This window comes from Podarcis pityusensis (assembly GCF_964106645.2).
Source record: "Podarcis pityusensis genome assembly, chromosome: 1".
NCBI lineage: Eukaryota > Metazoa > Chordata > Lepidosauria > Squamata > Lacertidae > Podarcis > Podarcis pityusensis.
In genome coordinates, this window is record NC_138028.1 from 78,450,420 (window position 1) to 78,474,095 (window position 23,676).

The following is a 23,676-nucleotide window of genomic DNA, read 5'->3' on the forward strand; positions in this document are numbered from 1 at the left end:
TACTTTTCCCAGACACTCAACACAACCGAGCGGAACTACTCGCAAATCGACAAGGAGGGTCTGGCAATCGTAAAGGGAGTAAAAAAATTCCATGATTTCTTGTACGGGCGGCCCTTCACCGTGGTGACTGACCACAAGCCGTTGCTTGGCTTGTTTGCCCCCGAAAAGCAGACCCCCCAAGTGCTGTCTCCTCGCGTCCTCAGGTGGTCAATTTTCCTTGCCAGCTACCAGTATGCACTGATTCACCGACCTGGGAAGGCGATGGGCCATGCGGACGCCCTCAGCAGGCTACCACTACCGGAAACAGGCCCTGACCCAGCACCTGCACAAGAGGTTATGAGCCTGGAGCTGCTTCCCGACCGCCCCATTCAGGCACAAGAAGTTGCACACCATTCCAAGAAAGATAGGGTCATCTCCCGGGTCCTGGACTGGGTGTGGAGGGGATGGCCCAGCAGCAGCCCCGGGCCAGAATTCGCCGGCTACACAACCCGCAAACATGAACTGTCGGCCCACAAGGGGTGCCTGTTATGGGGAAGCAGAGTCGTTGTTCCCCAGCCCCTCTGCAAAAGGGTCCTCACAGCCCTACACGAGACACATCCAGGGGTAGTAAGAATGAAGGCCCTTGCCAGGAGTTATGTGTGGTGGCCGGGGATCGATGGAGAGATAGAGGCCTGGGTCAAACACTGCCAGGCCTGCCAAGAATCCCGCCCAGATCCCCCAAGGGCCCCAGTCCAGTCCTGGGAGTCCGCCCGAGCACCATGGTCACGCCTGCATGTGGATTTCGCTGGCCCCTTTCAGGGGAAAACATTCTTCATAGTGGTGGACTCCTACACCAAATGGCTGGAAGTCGCACTGGTACCGTCCACTTCCACGTCCGCAGCCATCCGGGTACTACGCAGGCTGTTTGCAACCCACGGGCTCCCTGACACTCTCGTCTCAGACAACGGGACTGCATTTACGTCAGGAGAATTCCAAACCTTCACAGCGCAGAACGCCATCCGCCACATCCGTTCGGCGCCGTTCCACCCTGCCACCAATGGCCAAGCAGAACGCATGGTGCGGACCACCAAGGACACCCTTCGCCGCATGACGCAAGGGGACTGGGAGTACCGCCTTGCCACATTCCTGCTAGCACAGCACAGCACCCCCAGCTCAACGACTGGCCGGAGCCCCGCTGAACTACTAATGGGTCGGCGCCTTGCAATCAGATTGGACCGCCTTCACCCCGATAGAGCTCAGGATGAGGTAGTGGTGGGGGAAGGCAGGAACCCCCGGACCTTCGAGGCCCAGGACCCAGTGTACGCAAAGAATTTTGGGGCAGGCCCAGCATGGGTACCCGCCACAATCACCAGGGTCACTGGCCCCGTGTCGTACGAGGTGCTAACGGATGGGGGGCAATGCTGGCGCCGCCACTGCGACCAGATACGGCGACGATTCCCGGGAGAAAACCAGGAGGAGGACAGGTCAGAGGAGTCCCAAGGGAACAGCGGGGCAGTGAGGCCCATAGAGCAGGAGGGGCCAGCAGGAGAGGCAGAATCAGTAAATACAGAGAGGACCCGTGAGGCCGAAAGGACACCGGAACCAGAACCACGACTGAGCGAGCCGGTTGCACCAGACCAAACAGCCGCATCACAGCCAGCATCCTTGGAACACGAGCCAGAACCCGGAGCCCGGACCAGGGAACACCCCAGGCCACAACGCACACGTAGGCCGCCGGCATACCTTGAGGACTATGAATGCGACCTCCCGGGCAGGACTGGAACTTAGAGGGGAGGGGTGTTATGTACTGAGTTGAATAGGATCCAAACTGTAGCAGTCTGATTGGTCCTAGAACAATAGGATCCAAAAGGCAGCAGTCTGATTGGTCCTAGAACAATAGGATTCAGAATGCAGCAGTCTGATTGGTCCTAGAACAATGCAGCAGTATGATTGGTTGGCAGGAACCACCCAATCCTGCTCCAGATAGAAGTGAATCCACAACCTGATTGGCTTACAGTAGAATTCCAGAATTAGCCAATCATGTGCAGCCCATTGTGTAAATAATGTATATAAAGCAGATACTGTGAGGGGACATTTATTCATTCCTCCTCACCACTATGAGCTGAATAAAGAGCATGAAATCACTTTGCGACTCTGAGTATATTTCACAGACAGAGGGAGAATCTAGCTCAAGGAGAATAAGTACTTCTGTTCTGCTAACCTGCAAGGGTTGGATGTTTTAGAAGGAACATCTGGACCTTTTCCAATCCCCATCCTTTGTTTAGCTCTAATCCAGGATAAACTGATAATATAGGCAAGTCCCAAGAGAAAGCATGGAGAAATAGAAGGAAGAGTACATGGTGGCAGGGTGAATACCTAAGTCTCAACATTGACTCACCGGGCACTTCAGCTGGAAAGCCCTCTTTTTGTGCTAAATTGGAAATCTATTTTCTTTACCTCTTGCTTGCTTAGGTACATATCAGTGTGTTTACTTAAATAACAATTTCACAGTGTGCAGCAAATCCCATTAACTCCGAAAAGGATTGTAAAGAACCAGTGGTTATTGCATAGCGTGAGGATAGCAGCGCTATAAGATGACAGCATTTTAACTAGACCCAGGGACTGTGCTAAGGTTAATATGAGTAGAATGGGCAACGGCAGAAGAACAAAGATGCTGGCCCTTATAAACAGCCCCTGCCCCCTAAGTGCCAGACTATGATTATGGAAAAACACACAGAAAGAGCCACAGTGAATGCTGCTCATACAAATGCAGTCCTGGAACTGTTTTACATTAAAGGGCAGGAAATATTATAAAATAAGTACATGCATGTATGCATTCTGGGTTGTAGCCAACTAAGTTTTACTCAGAGTAGACACACTGAAATTAATGGACACAAGAAAGTCTTGCTTCTTACTTTCAATTGGTCAACTCTGAGTAGGACTAGCATTGGATACCTTGGGTTCACATCACGTGAGGGATCAGTTGTTATTATTTTGTGATTACACAAGTAAAAAGTATCCTAGCTGAACCTGCTATAATTTCAAGTCTTCCTACACACCTGCCAGTTCCAAGTTATTAATTCATTAGGTCAGTGTTGATGACTGAAATTATGACTTGCTGTAGCATCCATCTGCAGCAGAGGAAGAGGCGCCTCCCAAAGTCTTGCACATTTTCAGGCCTTGAGTAATTTCCTTTATTTAAAGATGAGGCTTCCTGCTATTACATTCTGTCATTTATGTAGCCCCACAAGTCACATTAAAACCAATGTAAAAAAAAATCTTGCATGTAATGTGCCTATTCCAGGAACCTTGAAAATTAGATGAACAGAGAGGCTGTTTGGCAGACCTTATATTAGGAAAAAAATGTTACTGCTGATCCTTAGTGGAGGAATTTAATTGCTCTGCTTCCCTGTCTCCCCCTGCACAACCAGTTAGTATTTTAGTAGAATTAAGGTGGCAATTTTTTCAAAGGCAAATAAATGGCATTTAGATTCCTAACTTCTAGTGAGTTAAGTAGATGTTTTTGCCTCTAGCTTGTGTCTCAGGTCTGTTGTGTGACTTTGACAAATATGTTCCTCTTTTCTCTGCCAAATTTGAAAAAGGAGAAATCTTTATCTTCCTTTGGGCAGAGGTCTTGGATATATTTAAGAGTGGGAAAGGCTTTGATACTTTCAACACTTCCACAAAAGGGCAGATGTTAATAGATATCACTGCTGCTAACACATCATACATATGGAGAATTCATCCTATAACAACAGGTTCTGGACTGTGCTTGCTGATTTGAGTAGTATGCTATACTAAGGTAAAGGTAAAGGACCCCTGGACAGTTAAGTCCAGTCAAAGGTGACTATGGGGTACTGCGCTCATCTCACTTCAGGCCGAAGGAGCCAGCTTTTGTCCACAGACAGCTTTCCAGGTCATGTGGCCAGCATGACTAAACTGCTCCTGGTGCAACGGAACACTGTGACAGAAGCACGGAAACGGCATTGCGGCGGACATGGGTGGTGCTGTGGTCTAAACTACTGAGCCTCTTGGACTTGAAAATCAGACTTGCCCAGGTTTGAATCCCTGGGACGGGGTGAGCTCGCATTGTTCTGTCCCAGCTTCTGCCAACCTAGCAGTTCGAAGTACACCAGTGCAAGTAGATAAATGGTACCGCTGCAGCAGGAAGGGTATGCTGTACTAAAACCACATCCAGGTAGCATAAGTGCTCTCTCTCTCTCTGTGTGTGACAGATAGAGAGACAGACAGACAGACAGACAGACAGACAGACAGACAGACAGACAGACAGGGATAATGAGGTGCAACACAAGGTTGCTTGATCTGATTCCCCCCTCCCTGTCTTGTTTGTAAAGCTCACCTTTTTCTGCTTAGATGACACACCAAAAGTCACAAAACAGCCAGCAATGAAACAGTCACAACACCAAACAGAACTACGCCCAAGATTCCTCTTTAGAGTTTCTATGACTGTTACGTGTAATTTAGTTTTAGTAGCAGAGTATTGGGCTTGGATAAAGTGTATAATTATATTTAACAAAGTACTGAAGGCAAATGCCTGCCACACACACCTGCTTTTAAATGCTGCTATCTTTTGGTAATAGCAATGTCCTTTTTTTCAGGAATTCAAGACTACGCTGGATACTACACTTCCCATGGTGTCCCTGATAGGACAGAGGAGTGCTCGCTCAAGATATGGCTTCAAGCATATGACTTACATGCCCACTATCACTGATCTGCACCTAAGGAGGTACTGTCCTGCTAGATGACATGCTGATGAATGTCAGCAGCCAAGGTGGTTTGCATGGCTTTAAATACACAGACAACTCTGCAGTTTGCCTGGCATGTATCTTTGTGACTTTCCCTTCCATTCCGAGGCAGTTCTTTGTGCCAGCTTAACTATCTTGGAAGGCGTAAGACAAGAAGCACCACGTTAATGGTGACGGGAAAGAGGCTTTAGGAGGCAGAGAAAAGAATTAAAGCTACATATTGCTAGGAATTTGGCAGACTCCCCGTTATCTTAAATTTAGCAAAGGGGTAGAATTTACCCCTAATTTTTTGAAGTATGAAGGAAAGATGCCAGGCGAGTGAAAAAACTCATGCTGAACCAGTTCAGGAGATTGTTGATAGCATCAATGCCATTAAGAACAGGAGAAACTGTTTTTATTTTGTGAACCACTCTCAGGTCTATGGATAGAGGGCAGTATACAAATTTAATAAATAAAATAACTAAGTACCAGTCCATTAAGAACAATTGATCATCCAGATGGTGTCCTTTCCCCCAGCTGTGTGTTAAGTTAGCAGAAGACAATAGCAGAGTTGAGAGGGGGAGGTTCCTAGGGTAACAGTGGGGCGTGATGTCACCACAGGAAGAGAGGGTGTCCTTTTGCAACAGACATTTTGGGGTTTCTGGGAAGAAGGGGCAGGAAGTGGGCAGAACAGCAGGCTGTTAGAAAGAGACATGGGCGCTTAGGATGCCTCTGAATCCAAGGCTGCATTGCTGGGAAGGACAAGTCCTTCTTGTGATGTAAATGCCATGAACTCTCTTCATCAAAACCAAGGTGTAGAATAAACCATATTTCATAAAGATGCTAGTCTCGGCTGTGCCTTGATTTCCCAACAGAAACACAACCTTGGTCAAGTGCCAAATCGCCTGAAATCTCTTGCTATCGCTTGGCAGAGATTGGGGTGGCCCAAACAATATTGTTAGATGGCTTTGGAGCAACATAAAACTCACACATTAACTGGGGACTGGAAAAATAATTTTGCATTTGGGGCAATCTAGGCATGTCTTTAAACATAGATTACCGCATAAAAAGAGACAGATTGGAAAAAAGCATATGGGAGAGATGGTTGGGGTTGATGAGGGTTGGACTCTAACATCTGGAGTGCATCATATTGGCTATCCCTGCTCTCTCACCATTTATATACAGAGGAGAATTTTAATGATGATTGCAAAGTGAGAGACTGGTGTAAAGAAGGAAGCTGGCTTAAATGGTGCATGTTTTGCCAAGGCCAGTTTTACACATTTTCTGGGAACCACCATTCTATGAATTTTGATTTTTCTCCTACAATCCCCTGCTCCATTTACTGCAGAAATGCATGCCTTCTAAGGGTGGGAATGTCCCAAATCTTCTTATATTCTTTAAATGTTTTGGCTTCAAAGGACAAGCTGAAGATATGGTGTGAACGTTCTTGGTTTCAGCTCCATTATGCATTTCAAACATTCAACTAGAAAGAAATGACCTACAGATTGGGATGCTGCATAATTCATGTATTATAAATAGTCTTCCAGAAAATAATTTAAACAATTACAGTACTTAGTTTCAAAATATTCACAATAATTGTTGAAATATACCTGTCTTGAGTGCCAGTTCATACATACCTTTTGTTCCACTTGCAAGCAGTCCCAACTGTCCTTGGGATTCGTGTGGATAAATATACAGTGTGAACTTGACTATCACATATGCAGACAGCAGCAACTCCCATGATTGTGGCAGCATGCTTTCTCCTGCTGACATGCTCACAACCACTGCTGCTCGCAACATCTGTGAATGCCTGCTCACGTGTTGACTTTATCCATAAGATGTCATACCTGGGGCCTGGTGGAATTGTTTACATTGTTATGCAAACCAGATCAGATTATACCAGTTCATAGCATTTCATATTGTATTCTAAAGCGGAATAAATGTTATTAAAAGTAGAGTAAGCTCCCTGCAGTGGTTGAATATGTGTGTGTGTGCGTCTGTGTGTCTGCACACGCAGACAAGCACATGCACGCACACACATATTCCTGTATTCCTTTAAAACTGATCTAGTAAAAAAAAGTTACAGAACATTTGATTGCAAATACATTTGTGGTAAAAACGCATGAAAAAGATGAGGCAAAGGAGAGATTGTTGGGAATCAACCTTGTCCACTGCAAATATATTTACAATGGACATCTGGCTTGGAGAAAACACAACCCACCCAATTCAGGTATATCTGTATGACAGCATTCTGGATGAGCATCAGAAGTTCCTTCCAAGTACAAAAAACCAGTGATGTGCTTAATCCCCCTCTCCCAAACTCCTTCTGAACTACTGAGTTTTTCCCTGCTAAAAAGAATAGAGAAGAATGATTTCAAGCAAGATGGAGTGTTTCTACATCAACGTGGAATCCAAGTTCGTGCCTGAATCAAGCTCTGAAAGAGAGAGTCCTGCTCAAAGCACACTCAATTCCATCTACACAGCTTTCCCAGTCTGTTGTATGATTTCACAAGAGGGACTGCATCCCTTTGACAGCAGTTGGACACAGGGAAGTAGCTGCAGCTGGATACCTGAGGGAACGCTGAAGGATGGTCTGTACCTTCCTCCCACTGGATGAGTCAAAGGGGCCACCCTGGCCATGAGGCCAGGCACGCAGCTGCTGTAAACATCAGGCATACAGTCACTTGAAAGGGCTATGGCGGCACAAGCTTTCATTCCTCCTTTTGCAGAAGCTGCCAAAATGGTTGATGGGGGAGTTGCAGATTCTCCATTCGCAGCAGCAGTTTTGTTTGAGGTCAATCAAATTGTTTATTTAAACTGCTTTGCTTACCTAGGGCACTGCTGTGTTCAGAGATCGTGATGAGTCAGAGAAGCCAGCCTGTGTTGCTCATAGGAAGATGGGAAACACAGAATGCAGCTGAAAGCGTCTGTGACTTGGCAACAACATACACACAGCTGCTGAGGGCATTTCCTACAATTTGGGAGTCTTGCTTTGAGCCGTCATTGAGATATTTGGCTTGCTCGGCAAGCTCTGCAGGGCAGCCTTGGCAGTCAGAGGGCGGACCACGTTCAGAACTGCAAGTCCCTCTGGCATTTTTGTGCATGAGCGAACAGCAGGTTGATGAGAGTTGATCATCTTGAGGAGCTTTCTATCTACAGAGGCTCTGAAAACAAGAAACACCAGAGTACAGTGAGTTGGCACAAATACGTTTCAGAGACTAAGCTAGAATTGCATAGTCACTTAAACCTTCTGCACTGGATGCAACAAAGAGGGATAAAACCTTTTCTGTACCCACTATGTCCCACCTCATTAGCATGGAGAACAACACACCACTCAGTTACAGAGATACAGTATATAGCATGCAGCTTGGGGGTACCTGTGGACCCATTACTATCATTGGAAGCACAAGTGGCCTTGGTGGCACAGAGTGCCTTTCATCAGCTTTGACTGGTGGCCCAGCTGCAGCCCTCTCTGGACTGAGATAGCCTTGCTTCTGTTGTCTATGATATGATAACCTTTAGGCTAGATTACTGCAATGTGTTTTATCATACATGCAGCTACCTTTGAAGATAATTTGCAAACTGCAGCTAGTGTAGAATTCAGAAGCCAGGTTGTCAACTGGAAGGCATATAACACTGATCCTGCCCAAAATCATTGGCTGCCCATTAGTTTTTAGCCTCAGATTGAAGAGCTGGGTTTCATCTACAAAGACTGATGTAACTCAGACCTCAGTACCTTAGAGACTGCCTCTCCTCATATGAGCCTATCCAGAGTCTGTGAATGTGTGGAATGTGGCAACGTGAGAACAGGTCTTTTCAGTGATGGTTATGCAATTTTCTCCCTAGGGAGATATGCCTGATGCCATCATTATCAACTTTTAGGTGCCATCCAAAGGCATTATTGTTTACCCTAGCATTTGGTTCTTAACTGGGCTCATATGGCACCTAGCTGTTTTTGGTGTTTGTCTTTTAGCTGGGTGGTGTAGGATTCATCCTTTATATAATACTGCAGGATGAGCACTTTGGGTAAATAATGTTGTTTTATTCTTTTGATGTTGTTTTAAATACTTGCCTTTGTATGTTTTTTTCCAACTGTAAGTTGCTTTGAGACATTTTATGTATAAATTATGGATAAATGTAATAATAATAATAATAATAATAATAATAATAATAATAATAGAGAATATGTTGCAAGTGTCAGGTGCAACTTAGCTTGCACTACAGTGGTACCTCGGGTTAAGTACTTAATTCGTTCCAGAGGTCTGTTCTTAACCTGAAACTGTTCTTAACCTGAAGCCCCACTTTAGCTAATGGGGCCTCCTGCTGCCGCCGCACCACCGGAGCCCGATTTCTGTTCTCATCCTGAAGCAAAGTTCTTAACCTGAAGCACTATTTCTGGGTTAGCGGAGTCTGTAACCTGAAGTGTATGTAACCTGAAGCGTATGTAACCTGAGGTACCACTGTATAGGCTGATGCATCTGCAAGAGGAAGAGTATATAGAGGAACCTCCAAACCTCCCAGATGGTCCTCCTTGTGCTGATCTGTTGAGACAATTTTTTCTGAAAAGCAGGGTAGATAGATAGATAGATCCATTGTTAATCTATGAAAGGGAGATGTGCAGTAGACAGGTGCTGAACAGCTGAAGCTAATCTTAGATGCAAGTTGTCAATGAAGCTTCTTGGAACTCATTTTTGAGAAGGATACCACCACCCAAAACAGAAAACCAAGCAGTAAGTATAAGATCAAAAGCCTGCAATCACACTCTTGAGAGAGAGAGTTAAGTATGCTTAAAACCAAAGCCAATGGGTTAAACCTTAAAGCACAGTTCACTCCATCCTGGATGTTATGAAGCAGCCTTTATCCCATGTGGATTTGTCCCATTTGGTTTAGCAATCCTAGTGAAAGAGCTACCTAGGTATCCCAACCTGATGTTTGCTGGTCCAATTGTTGCTGGTCCTGAAACAGGTCTCTTGGTCTGCTTGCTGTCGGGGCCAAAAGTCCTATGCCTCTGACTTAAGATAGATGTATCAGATAAGGAGAAATCAGGTTTTCTGCTGAGACTCTGAACAGTAGTCTTCTCAAACACATTCTGCACTGTATCACTGTTCTGAGTTGATGAAGGCTGTGGCTTTGGTAGAACTGCCTTTTCTGAACTGTGCACTTTCAGGCGTCTAGCTCCAACAAACTCAGTTCTCACTCGCTGTATGAATGCAGGCGAGGGACTTTTTGGAGGAGAGGGTACAATAGAGCGCTTTATAATGGTGGGCAATGAATTTTCCTGGACGTGCAATGAATCTGAAATGCAAAGGGAAAGCACAGCAATTTAAAAGCAGAGCATGTAACTTCACTCCCATCCACTTGAGAGCGTAAATCAGCAAACACAGGTGGCTGTAACCTTCCAACAGTTTGAGTTTGACTTCACCCCCAAAGGTGCACTCCTCCATTGTCTCCTGAGACAGACAGATGCCAACAACAACAACTGTAGTTAAGAGGCTTTCATGAACTGAGGTGGGTTTAGACCAGGAACTCTTGTTCTTATTAGAATGGCCTGAATTTCCATCTATTTAGCTATGAGAGGTTTCAAAATATTAAAGGACTGATAGTATAATTCAGTGCACGTTTACACAGAAATAAGTCCCACTAAATTGAATGGCACTCACTCCCTATGCAGTGTACCTAGAACGTCAGTATGAGTTCAACTCTCCCATCATTCAAGTTACAAAGATTGAATGGGAAAAGCTCACTGCTCCACACTATACGTTCTACTTGGTACAGCTTCTAAAGAATCTTGGTGTTTGTTACAAAACCCAATAGTTACTGTGGAAAGTTGGAAAGTAGGCAGGCATTCAATCATGGGAAATCAAAGGAAATCTTGATCTCCTATGGCTTCCAGTAGTTTAAATGATCAGAATTGCTTCTTCCCATGCACCTCCCTGTCATGCTCTATAACTTCTGGTCTCTGGAACCTTGCCATCACAACCTGCTTTGTCTCTCTCTTTCTTCCTTGCCTTCATATTCTGAAATCGGAAGGCAGGGACAAAAATATTGTAATCTGAATGCAAATAAAATGTTGATACAAGTTAGCATTATTTCTCTTCTGAGCACATACTTCGGGTCTTGTGATTCTTTTAAGCATAGGTATCTCAAATAGGAAGTTTGCTAAAATAATTACTCAAGCCAATCTTATTTTGTTAGCCAGAAAAATCCCCATGTGTGTATCTCAGAAGAAAATGATAGGAAAGATAACTCCATGCACATATTTTTGACAGAGAAAATGGAAATTTGCCAAAGATACATACATATCACAGGAACTTTAGAACTACAAAACCTAAGGCAGGCATATAATTGCTGTTACTTGTCAGTAACAACGGGTGCATTAATCATTTGGATAATGTACCTGATGATGACTGAGAAAGACGGGATTGGCAAGAAGAATCTGATGATGTGATTTCCATGATCTCCTCCTGAGTGGCTTCTTTCAAATCTTCATCACAGCTGTCACTCAAGCTGTAGTGTTCCTCCTCCTCACTTAATGTTAGTGTTGTTTTTAGCTCCTGGGGAGAATTTGCCCTTTGGAGAGCTTGTAGGTGCCTGCCAGAAATTTGATGCTAGTAAGTTTGATTTTCTTCCTGCCCTATCCGAACCACAAGTTCCAACACATTAAAAAAACATAATGCACTATACACCAGAATCTATAGATTTAAGATATATAATGACCCTATCTAAGTAAGAGTAAAATACTCCATGTTACAATACTCCTTCGGAGAAAAGCTTTAACCCTGGCACTGTATTCTCGCAACACTTTTAGATGTTCAGATTTGAGCTCTGGCCAGTCTCTTTTTGGAGGAAATGCCACAAAGAGAAAGCTTCCACCAAAAACTCTTCTGAAAGCTTTGGAACTCGCTTCTGGGAGCTGTTCATTTGGCTCCCTCTCATGGCATTACAGAAATGGATGGAGACTATTCTGTGCTTTTGAAAATTAGCCCCATTTTATGTGTTTTTATTTTTAGCTTTGGTATGAATTTTCATAGGATGGTTTCAAGGGGCTTTATTTCATTGTTTGGTTAACTGCTTTTGAAGCAGCAGTTGTAAAGCAATTTAAAATTTTTGTGAATAAATTAACACAATTTTTAAAAAATGGGTGTGGGTGTAGGTGTGTGTCCCATCACACAGATAGAAACAGGAACTCCCCATTGCACTTTAATGCTAAATTTGAAACATAGGACAAAAACCCTGAAAGAAAGATTGATGAGATGGAGGAAAAGCCTTGCCTACACCATTCCTTCCAGACATACAGCAATCATGCTGGCACGACAATTTTCCAAGGTGAGCAGCAAGGTTGACTGATGGCAACGATGTGAGCCAAAGATGTACAGCAGGGAATGGTTACTTGGTGCCCTCTAGATGTTTGCTGCACTATAATGCTCATCGTGCCAACTATTGGCCATTCTGGCTGGGGCTGATGGCAGTTGTACCCCAACATTTGGAGGGTGATAGGTTCCCTATTCCCGATGTACGACATAGTCTGCAGGGAATCTCTGTTAGTACAACCTTTGTTTTCCAATCTGTAAAAAGAGACTACCTCATCCGTGGGAAGAACATCTTGACTTAACAGGTGACAAATCAGTTCTGGGAACAGATTACATCAGAATTTAAGCGTGAAGGGCAATTCCTCAGAACTGCCACAAGGTGGCTTAAGTGCTTATCTTATCTCAGTGAGAAGAAACAGGCAGAGAACTAAACTTTCATATGCTAATTTAGAGAACAGGATAATCTAGTGAGCAAGGGTCCTTAAAAATGGGGTAAATGTGCTGGGTCACAAAAGTTTCCATAGTTCACATGCCTTAGGATTTGTGTGTGTTTAGAATGGTCTAAGAGATGAAGCATGGAGCATCTTGGAGCAAAACAGGTTTTCTGAAAAGAAGCTAAGGGTTGATATTACCAACTTCTTTATTCCATTTGGCATTTTGCAATGTTTCTTTAATAATTTTAATCCAAAATATATATTTAAATATTTATATTCTGCCCTTCTAGTGCTTATACATCACTGAGTGTAGATAGTAACAATTAATACTGCTATAAAATCCAATACTATTAAAAAAAACACACCCACACAATTAAAAACAGACAGGTGCAAAAGATAGAACAGAAAAAGCTGGTAAAAAAAGTCGATAAAAATCAAATACAGTAAAGTTTTGGCCAAGGCAAAATACCATGCGAAGGGGCCAACTGAGCCTCATGGGACAAAGTATTCCACTGTTTAGGTACGATCCCTTAGAATTCCCTCTCTCTTATCCCCAACAACAGTACCTCCGCTACAACAGAGACATAGAGAAGGGGCTCTCCATCAGATCTTAGGCAGCACTCAGGCTTGTATAGGAGGAGGTGATCCTTAAGGTATCCTGCGCCTAGGTCATGGCTTGGACAGAAGCAAGTCAGCTTATAGTTGAGTGTTCATTCCGTACAGTGCTCACTGGTTGCTCTATCTGGAGAGTAGCTCACTTGACAAACTGCCTTAATAAGACTAAATTTGAACTCTTACTGGAGGTGATGCTCTTTCAGGAGTTTCAGCTCAGCGTAGATGTCATCCGTATTTACATAATCAGTTTCTTCAATGTCAAAAGGATATACTGCCGGCTGACTTGGTGGCTGAAACAGGTTCATTACTGTAGGCTATAACATAGGTGAAATAATGTCAGAATACATCTGCTGTTCACTATATATTTGACTGAAAACTTCTCATTTCTCCAGGACCACAGATTGTTTGTTTGTTTTTTACAAGTTAATTTTCCTCTCGCAACCATTTTCTGAGGTAAAGAATTCTTCTTATTGCGGCCAGTGCATGCTACACCACCAGGCTACTGCTGTGATAGTTTATAGTGATAGTGATAGTTTAGATAGATGTCTGTCACTTCTCTATGTTCTCATGTGCTGGCATCCCACCCCACAATGGAAGGCCCTACACCGCCTTGCAGCTTGAGCTGTACAGACATGCAATTAACTTTTTTCAAAGTTTATTTCTTCTCAGAATGGTCTTCCTCACAGTAGAAATCTATGGAATTCTATAGAACTCTTCAGCTTTTATCTCCCTAGAATTAATGACATGCTGGCTTGCCAAGAAAAACGAAAAGAAAAAGAAAAAAGAAATTACATATGAAAGAAAACCTACACCTAGTTTCTGTCTCCGTGCATGAAGAGCTTTGATGGGGTTCCCACAAATAACTCTGCTGACACCTGGAAAAAGAAAAGTAAGAGGGTTTGTTCCAGTTTACCATTTCACAGCCACAGAAATCTTCCTATACTGTCATCCCATTTGCTTATATACCAGTATGTTAAGGGGAATGCAAGTTGTATGGTTAATGTGCATAACAACCAGCCATTAAGCACATTCACCAAGTGTCATGGAGAATGTGTCCATAATTTTTCCATGAATAGGGACATGTGCACAATTCCTGGTCTTCTTCTTTGGCAATCACTCATAGCCGAGTAAGATTGTCTTCCATGAACACGGTATTAACAGTGAGTCCGTAAGTGACTGTGGAGGCCAATTCTGGATCCACACGTCCCTCCACAGTGGGGACATAGGTTTCCGGGCGGGAGTTGATCATGGTGAGGGTTTGCCAAGCATGCCTTCCTCTTAGCAGGTTTCTCCCTTTCGTCCTCAGTTCAAGCATCTTCAAAGTCCATGACACCTTTGGTAAAGGCTGTTCTCCAACTGGAGCGCTCGCAGGCCAGTGTTTCCCAATTGTTGGTGTTTATATTACATTTTTAAAGATTTGCCTTGAGAGAGTCTTTAAACTTCTTTTGTTGACCACCACATTACGCTTTCCATTTTTAAGTTTGGAATAGAGCAGTTGCTCAAACAACATGGCCAGTCCAATGAAGCTGATGTTGAAGAATCATTTCTTCAACACTGGTAAATATATACATATTCTCCCAACAGGCCTTGGGAAATGTGACTGAATTTTTTTTTATATTCCTGACCACATTCTTTGGTCAATTTGCATAACCTCTAAGAAACATGCATTTTTTCCCTATGTCTTGTCCAGAAGTGGGCAATCTGCATTCCCTGGATTGCTTCTGACCCACTGCATAATCTTACATGGTCTGCAATGTACTCTCCTACTGATCAGCAGAGCAGCAGGAAGGGGGAGAGCTACAGATAAAGATCAACTTTTTTCTTCAGTTGAACCCCCTTTTCACCATTCTCACTGGTTTCCCAGGCAGCTGAGCAGCATAAGTGCAGTGGGGGGGGGGGTTTCAGGGAGAGAAAATTCTCCCACGATTCAGGTGAAAAATGGTCCCCCAAGGGAAAAGCTTAATAGCAGCATAGGATCAAGCATCATGGGAATTGCAAGGGAGCAAATATTTAGCCAGCTGAAGAAGGGTTACAAGCAGGCAAAAGAGGACTGCAAGAGAAAGAACAATGGCTGGCTGTTATGCATGCTATCTGCCCATTCCCTTTAACATATTCAACAATACAGATGGCTCATTCACTGCTTTTCATATTTCGGGAAAAGAAGTAGTAGATTTCCCCATTTTGGTTTAACTATTGGTGCACAGCTACTGCTTTGACACCACTGAATAGCATGCAAAGGTGAGCTGAGGTGGAGATAGTAATAATGGACAAATCCCCTCTTGCTCAGCTGAAGACAACATAATAGTCAAGTGGTCTCTTTACATCTAGTCACTGTAAGGCAGAAGTTTGTCTATCTGTATGGCAAGAGAGCTGGGGACAAACTCACTATGACATAGTGGATCATCCTACTGAAGGGCAGCAATAATATAAATGAAATGAAATGAAGTTTGAGCCATCAAACAATGCCTTTTAACCCACTGTGCTTATTTCCATGCTCCAATTAGCTGAAAGAGCTATACAAAAATAGAAGTCTGTGCCCAATGCACCTACATGTCATTCAAGGAAATATATGGGAGAGCAAGAATGCTTTTAAATCACCTGTGCACATGCACACATGCTTTTGGAAGAGAGGTTTGCAAAAGGGAGGTTAGGCAAGAATGGCACCAGGTATTCCCTTACCATGTGTCAAGTCACTGGCGTCATCTTCAGGCAACATCTCATCACAGATGGTAGCCTCCAGGAGGGTGCTACTACCAGAGAGCAAATGGGCGCTAAGTGGTCTTTGTGGAACCTGAGGTCGAGAAGCTGACAAGAGCTGAGTTATGGCAGGTCTCACAGCAGAGCCGGGCCTTCTTGCTACAGGTCCTAAATAAGAATCTAAACAGGGTGATGGGGGGGGGGGGAGTTCTGTGAGATATTGCAACACATAATAAGATGGTATAAATGTTCAGTTTAGCAAAGCAGTGATAATGAGCAGAGCAAAGGAAATTCTTTTCCGTATTCTAAGGTAATGTTGGTGCTTGTGCGCTCTCCTGTTGGAGCCTCGAGAGTGCTAGCTTTCTTCATTGTGAGTGTCATCTTCCAGCCACCCTGGTTCTGTAGAGATGTAAATATCTGACAGCAAGGTATAGAAAGAAGCTTAGAATGCAAGTATGAGAGCAGGTATTCAGAACCAACTCTGAAATGGTAATGACTTAAATAACAGTTGAAGTGTTTTTGGATCCAGCTATAGGGTTTCCACATTTAGGTAAAAATTATGGAATGGGAGTCTAGCAAAACATATACCACCAGTTCTGGTTTTGCATCAACTGGTCTCTGATTTTTTTATATATATTTCAGGATGGCTCCAAACAAAGTTGTCATCTATGTCATAATTTCAGCAGTGGTGTGTGTTGATACACCATTATTGTATTTTCAAAGCTAAAATTTCTCATCATTTCCAGAAGGTCTCGTGAAAAGAGCAGGAACTGTTTAATCAAAGAACACAGCACAATACTAGGTCATTAACTTCTGAATGGAACAAAAGACAAAGTACTTTGGAGCCTTAATGAGTTATTTTGGAAATGCATTAGTATTTTAAATAAATACAGTAATAAACCATAATTTTCAGGATGTCTGACTCCTGGGAAATGAATTTCACTGCAAGCTGTATAATCAATAAGCATCAAAACTTCATCAAGAAGTCAGTTCATTGTTCCTGTTCTGGACTAAATGGACCAAGTGGAACACCCTCCCACCAGATGTCAAAGAGAACAACAACTACCAGACTTTTAGAAGATATCTGAAGGCAGCCCTGTTTAGGGAAGCTTTTAGTGTTTGATGGATTACTGTATTTTAGTATTTTGTTGGAAGCCGCCCAGAGTGGCTGGGGAAGCCCAGCCAAGTGGCCGGGATATATATATATATAATAAAAATAATAATTATAATAATTATATCTCCCTCAGGGTAGTATTCAGCTGAACCTTGATGTTAACAGTGACAGACCAAAGTTTTCAAATGCTGCCTGCTGCTGGTGAGGTGAGGTGGACAATTTCAAACATGGCAAAGCAGCCGGTGGGAGGCTTCTGAACCCTTTCACTGCCTGCTGCTTGTTTCACTATCTCTAGCCACCTTTCCCCTAGCAAATCTTGAGAAGAAAAATAGTATGAGAGCCGGGGGGAGGGAGCAGGATGTGGAGGGCTTTGAAGCTCCTTTCCCACCTACCACACAAGAGGACCCACACCTATCTCTCTCTGTCTTACAGCTGTTTAAAGTGTTCTATGTGAAGACACACTTCTACTGCCATCACATCTAACTCTACCCTTACACTTTTGCAAAAGCTACTGCCCATTCTTATCCCTGATAACCAGGCCTGGCTCTGGTGCATACAAGAGAGTGTGCATGGATCTATGTCTGTACACATTATCTTCCCCTGAAACCTTGTCCCCAGCAAAAATGGATCCTTGGGAAATAATTTGACCTGCCTGAACAAGATGCCTCTTCAACTAGACTTCCATCTTTGATGGATTCCTTGACAAGTAGCCACTCCTTGTTCATCTTGCATGGGAAGGGAAGATCAGTTTGGTCTGCTGGTATTTCATCCAAATACTTTAAATGAGGGATGAGTTTTTTCACCTCAGCTCTGTAGTTGTAGTCTGGGACCTGGGGGGAAAAAACCCAAAGCAGAAATTTCTCAGTGTAGTCAATTCAAACACATTTTGACAAGGGAGAGGGGAGGGAAATCTGAGAAGTGGGCAGGAACTACATAAAGACACTATGAAACAGAGTCCACTAGCTCATCTAGTTCAGGGATGGGTAGAATGTAGACTGTAATCTATTGGTAGAGTCCTGGATGATTTACAGTAGATTTGCAAGAGTTTCTAACTTCCTCCCTTCCCCCCTCTTTTTTTTTACCATCCCTAGTTTATCTAGGCCAAGCTAGCAGGCGCAGAGAGCTTGATTCAGTCTAGAACTGTGGTGTGGAGACGAGTGTAAAATCCCTTTTCTCCATCACTTTACATCTAGATGGGCCTTAATTAGTCCCTTAAATTGGGACTTAAATTAGTCTGCTTGAAAGAAGAAACCTTACAGAAAAACTAGGAGTGGGATGCTGTGTGACAGGACTAATTTGGTTAGTTCTGGTGCTGAGGAAAATCCAGGGCTGAGCACATGTTCAGAAGCACCTTTGTTCCTTAATTTTAAGTGAATGGCTCGCTGTGGTTCTCGGGGTTCTAGTAAAAAAGCGAAGTAGATCCTGCAGACCTGAACTGCACACACTCTAGATCTAGACTACAGAAACTTCCTCTCACTCCACTATGACCTTTTTCTTTTGCAGTTTAAGATATGGGAAACTAGAACCTGGTCAGCAACTACTGGGCTACATCTACTTTCTTCCTACTAACCGATTCCTACGCAAATTTAAGGCAAGGCAAGGCAAGGCAAAGTGTGATCAGCCAGAGAGGCTTTTCTAGTGTTCCCCCCCCCCCTTTATGCACCTCACATACTGCCTCCTGTGACTCAGCCATGGCCAAGCAAAGAGGGAGCAGCTGGGGTCCATAAAAGGAGGACTCCCCCAATCCTCCTCTGCTGCACATGCTGGAGAGGAGGAGGTCAGAGTTCTTTGCTTATGACTCATCTTGTGTAGGAGAAATGACAAGCTGCATTATGAGGCATCCTTGAGATCAGGCACTATGCTAGGACCAGATGGGAAGCCCCTAGGGACTGGACTAAGCCCCCAGGCCACAGTTGCTGGTTACTAACAGATGGCTTTAGACACATGCATTAAAACGGCATCTTCTGGAGCAGCCTTTAGATTGCATGATTCTGTGAGGGTGCATCACCCCTAGATTTTGTATAGTGCTACAAGAGATCAGCAGCAAAGTAGCAGAAGTGGTAAATATATGCACCTGGAATATTTTCCCCACTTTCAATGAACTACAAACTGCTACTCCATCTGTATAATGTCAAGACTGGCTGATGAACTTTCAGCCTATATTCTTTCCCACAATAGGGTAATTACCTAGTACAGAAGACAAAATAATCTTTTTACATAGTGCATTTGCTTTCCGTTATATGGAAGCTATAGGTTTTCCAGTCTACAAGTCTGTAATGCTATCCGGGTTGAGGGGTGCATCACATTACATGTACACACACACATATATGGACACAGAGTGCTATTGAAACAGCTGTGATAGAGACCACCACATTCATCATCAGATTGTTGCTTTGGGTTTTAATGTCTGGAAGAGATGAGCTCATCTGGAAATCAAATTACACTGAGCAAACAGACAGCCTGTAGAGAGAGCTGTAAATTTAGCCGAATCAGTATATGTGATTTTATTTTTATTTTTCATAGAAAGGGCCAGGCAGAATTATTAGCTATCCTTGTTTGGAATGAAGTCTAGAAGATATATTTGTATTATTTCTACATTTGAAGGTGGTATGCAAATATGAAGCATGGCCTTAGATGCAACAGTGCAAGGAGGGGAATCTCCAGCTTGCAGGTCTAGTTCGGACTGCGAGGCTGTTCCTTGTAAACCACACCCACCTGCCCCTCACCAGGCATCATATGGGGTATAAGGTGTAGGACAGGTACACATGTGCCTATAAAGGAACAACCATGAGCATAAAGAGAGCTCCTGGTTGCTTTTTGATGGGGAAGACATGCTCCCAATCCATTTATGAGTGGTGGGAGCGTGCCTTGCTTCAACAGCACAAGGATGTTTTCATAGAAAGCGCTGCTAAAATGGAGGGGGAAAGTTTTGTTTTAGCAGTGGTTTCTATTATTATTATTATTATTTTAAAAAAAACCACCACCAACTGTCCAGTACAATACTGAACGCCAATAAATAATTATAGCTGAAACCAATTCAACTCAGCAGGCCAATAAATCTTATTTAAGCAAATGTGGCTGAGAATAAATAAGTCTTTGGGGCTCCTCTAAAGGCCTTTGTTGATGGGACATGTGCAATACTCCAGGTGTTAGCATGTTCCCTACTGCTGAAAAAGCCCTCTCTGTTGTGGCAGGCATGTGTCTAGGATTTTGGCTGCTGATCTTAAACTGCCACATCAATCAATACAAGACTGCCCATGCACCAGGGGAACACATTATTGCTGTGTACGCCGCAAGGATCTTACTTACACAGTAGACCCCCATTACACAACAAATTGGCTTTGAATCTCTTGAGAATTCCTAAAGTGGCCTGCAAGAGGGATTCCTGTACTAGAAACGAACAATACTGACATGGAGGATAGGTTCTGAACTGCAGCCACCAACAAGGGTGTTTCAGAAAGCTGTGGCCATTCTTAATATACAAACCAGGCAGCCATTATTATTTCTTTCTTTTCTGAAACATCTTCATATAAACACATCCCACTGATTTCAGCAGAACTCCCTTCAAATATGCTTTGGGTTGCACAGTGCTCAACCAGTGCTTGGGGGTGCTTAAGTCAGTTGTCATTTATTTATTTATTTATTTCATAAAATTTATAGACCGCTTGATTGTAAAAACCCTCTCTGGCCGAGCACGAGGTGAGGGTAAACTATGCTGTGCTAAGCAGTATCTTCTCGTAATCAGATTAAAACACAGATGCACGTTTTAAAACGAAATCTAAAAGCAAGCAAAGTTACCTCTGGAGATTGTGGGCTTGGCTTCAAGCAGATAAGATTTCCTTCCACTGTAAGGGCAGACAGAGTAACACAGAGCCCCAGATACTGAATCTGACTGAGGTCCTCCACGTTGTTTCCTTCTAGGTCGAGAATCTCAAGGTGCTCCAACAGGCTAAGTTGACTTAAGTCAGCAATATTGTTATATGCTATGTAGAGTTCCTAAAGGAAACCAAAGGGACCTTATCAACATGAAGTTTTAACCACTGCACATTTAGTAATGACAATGAACCCATGGCTTGCAGTTTGAGATATGGCACAATACTGAACTTTAGACCCCCTCAAGACCCAGAATTGCCAAGCACAATACATGATAAATTATGATGGAAGTACCTTTTAAGTACAAGGAATGGCACTGATTTCTATCAGACCTAAAATTAATTTTTAAAAGGCTCCAGCATCAGTTTAAGAAAGAAAGAAAATGAACAGGAACTTAAGGTTCTCTGCCTCATAAATGCCTCACAAAAAGAAGCTGAACATTAAGTAAACAGGGCAACTGAAGAAATATTTCAAATCTGTCCTACCTTCAAAGAGCAGCAGGAAGAGATACCATCTAAATCTGGAAGCCCACAGCGAGCCATCCAGAGGACTTGAAGATTAGACAACGCTGTTCCAAGGTCCCTTAAGGAAAGTTGACACTGTAAGTTCCAAGGGTTATGTATTCAGTTCATTTTAGTATTTTTCATCTTTGGCAAAGCAATAGAGATTTGGATTGAGGGTCAAATTCATCCATTATGTTTCACAGTAGCACTCTTATATTCAGGAGCTCATATGAGTAATGTAACATGTAATTTTATTACGTATATTTTTAAATTGCTAAATTTATCTATATTTTGATCAATTTTATGTATAGCTGTTTTCAAAGACAGATTTTTTTGTTAATTAAGTGGTATATAAATCTAGTTGGATAAATAAATAACAGGAGATTTACAGAAAGCACATTTCAGCTTCTGTCGCAGGGATTTCTGACGTTGCGGTTTATCCTGCTCAGGTTCAGAAGCTGGTGACAGCATACACTTACATTGTTTCTTCTTTGGCAGCTGGAGAGAGAAGATATTAGAGCAGGAGTAGTTAACCTTTTTATACCTACCGCCCACCAGTGCATCTTTCCTTACCGCCCACCAGTGCTCAATGGAAGGAGGATTCAACTTGTGCCGTAGAACCCTCTACCGCCCACCTAGAATCCTGAAACGCCCACTAGTGAGCGGTAGGGATCAGGTTGACAACCCCTGTATTAGAGTAACTCAGCTGGAAATAAGCTCTGCTTGGATTGGAACATGTATTGGTGTCACTGGGCCCCAGGCAATGAGGCTGGAATAGGCAGACCCATCACCCCCCCCCCCCCGATTTTTTCAGAGATATGAATTCATACATATACCCATCACACACATGCAAAACCACATATTCGCACCCAAAGAGAAATACAGCATATAAGCCTGGGATACCCAATGTGCTGCTCTCCAGATGACAACAGCTCCATTCCTTCCTAATCACTGACCATGCTGACTGGGGCTGCTGGTAGCTGGAATGGAACATCTGGATGCACTGATTTGGCTTCCCCTGGTATATCCTTTTTCAGTTCTGCTCTGATTCCCCATGTGTCGAAACAATATTCTGCCCTATTAATTTTCAAACTAAGTGCCAGAGATAAATGCTATAATAAGGTCACATATACATTAATTGATTAAAAGGAAAGTGTCTGCGATCCCAAAGTAACTGCCCACTGAGTTGGGTGTTCAACAATCCAAACGTAACTTGAATTAATTCATACCTGAGAGGTTGGCTTGGATAATTTTGCACTGTAGTATTTGAAAGTGAACCCAAAAGCTTTAAACTGAGTGTTTTCTCCAAGCAATGAAGGAGTCTTTGGAGATGAAGTCATAGAAGCATAAAAGTGACTAACAACAGAATTCTATGCATGTTTACTTAGAAATCATTTCCACTGTGTTCACTTGAGCTTTCTCCCTGGTAAGTGTAGCTAGGATTGTTGTCTAAAAGGATTAGTAAAGTAAAATTGATCACTAATGATTTTCCAGAACTCAACATTTCATTATGCATTGCAAAATCCGTTTTTACACACATCCTTCCATAGTACACATTCATGACATCCAATTCTTTGAGTTGAGGACACTTCGTGAAAACAAGAGAGAAAGCCAGTGTGGTTTGGCACAAAGTGGCATTTTGAGAGAACCACAATTTACTCAATAAATACTTTATTCAAAACTATTGGGAATAGGTTCATTTGAGCCAAAAACTTATTGGATAGATACCAGAAGAAGGCTCCCTTTGGCTTCACCAGTTTAAACCTAAAGTAATTCCAGATGTCATGTGAAAGATCCTGAAAGAAAATAAAAAGTGGTAGCCTAGCCTCAAAGCACTTCACATCAGCAACCCCCTGAAACTAATAGGAATCATAGAGTTGTAGAGTTGGAAGCGACCCTGAGATCATCTAGTCCAATCCCAGCAATGCAGGAATATACAGCTGTCCCATATGGGAATCAAACCTGCAACCTTGGAGTTATCAGCACCACACTCTAACCAACTGAGCTAACTTGAAGGTCTCAGAAATGTGTCTTTTTCAAACACAGATTAAACTTTGTGGTTGCAATTCTGCTTTTGCCATGTAGTGGAGAAGAGTGTATAGGGGCTCCTCATAGGATTCCAGTATAACCCTCCCTCCCTTGGCATGTTGCCCCAAGGACCTTTAAGCTGATGTCTTCTACCCCTCCAAGAACCCAGCAGCTTGGCCCTCCTAAACGGAGCAGTGAGCAGGATGAGATCAGAGAGTAGGTCTCTGCAGCAGCATGGGGTGCAAGAGGTCTCCATTTGATGTGAATGTTCTGGTGCTTTCTCAGGATCTCTATGGGAGCACTTGTGCAAATTCAGGGCTTGTCCACATTTGGCTTTAGCATGGATTGGAATCTGCCTGTCTTCTCTCATTAAATCAA

The 23,676-nt window shown here is 43.1% G+C and overlaps 2 protein-coding genes across 4 annotated transcripts in view; one reads left to right on the forward strand and one right to left on the reverse strand.

Annotated features, from left to right (window-relative positions):
* The window catches only part of LMNTD2 (lamin tail domain containing 2), an 88,757-nt gene extending 83,192 nt beyond the window's left edge, over positions 1-5,565 (forward strand). For all 3 annotated transcript variants that reach the window (XM_080975609.1, XM_080975607.1, XM_080975608.1), the window contains one exon: positions 4,599-5,565. In XM_080975609.1, the coding sequence (XP_080831735.1) occupies positions 4,599-4,745 (147 nt within the window). In that variant the 3' untranslated portion in view covers positions 4,746-5,565. The remainder of the gene's footprint in view (positions 1-4,598) is intronic.
* A 1,942-nt stretch (positions 5,566-7,507) lies between these two features.
* LRRC56 (leucine rich repeat containing 56) overlaps positions 7,508-23,676 on the reverse strand; it is a 35,453-nt gene continuing 19,284 nt past the window's right edge. The window contains exons 5-13 of the mRNA XM_080975819.1: positions 21,253-21,349; positions 20,693-20,890; positions 17,547-17,724; positions 15,763-15,960; positions 13,894-13,958; positions 13,267-13,397; positions 11,122-11,315; positions 9,650-10,019; positions 7,508-7,888 (exon numbers count right to left, since the gene is read on the reverse strand). Of these exons, the coding sequence (XP_080831945.1) occupies positions 7,696-7,888; positions 9,650-10,019; positions 11,122-11,315; positions 13,267-13,397; positions 13,894-13,958; positions 15,763-15,960; positions 17,547-17,724; positions 20,693-20,890; positions 21,253-21,349 (1,624 nt within the window). The 3' untranslated portion in view covers positions 7,508-7,695. The remainder of the gene's footprint in view (positions 7,889-9,649; positions 10,020-11,121; positions 11,316-13,266; positions 13,398-13,893; positions 13,959-15,762; positions 15,961-17,546; positions 17,725-20,692; positions 20,891-21,252; positions 21,350-23,676) is intronic.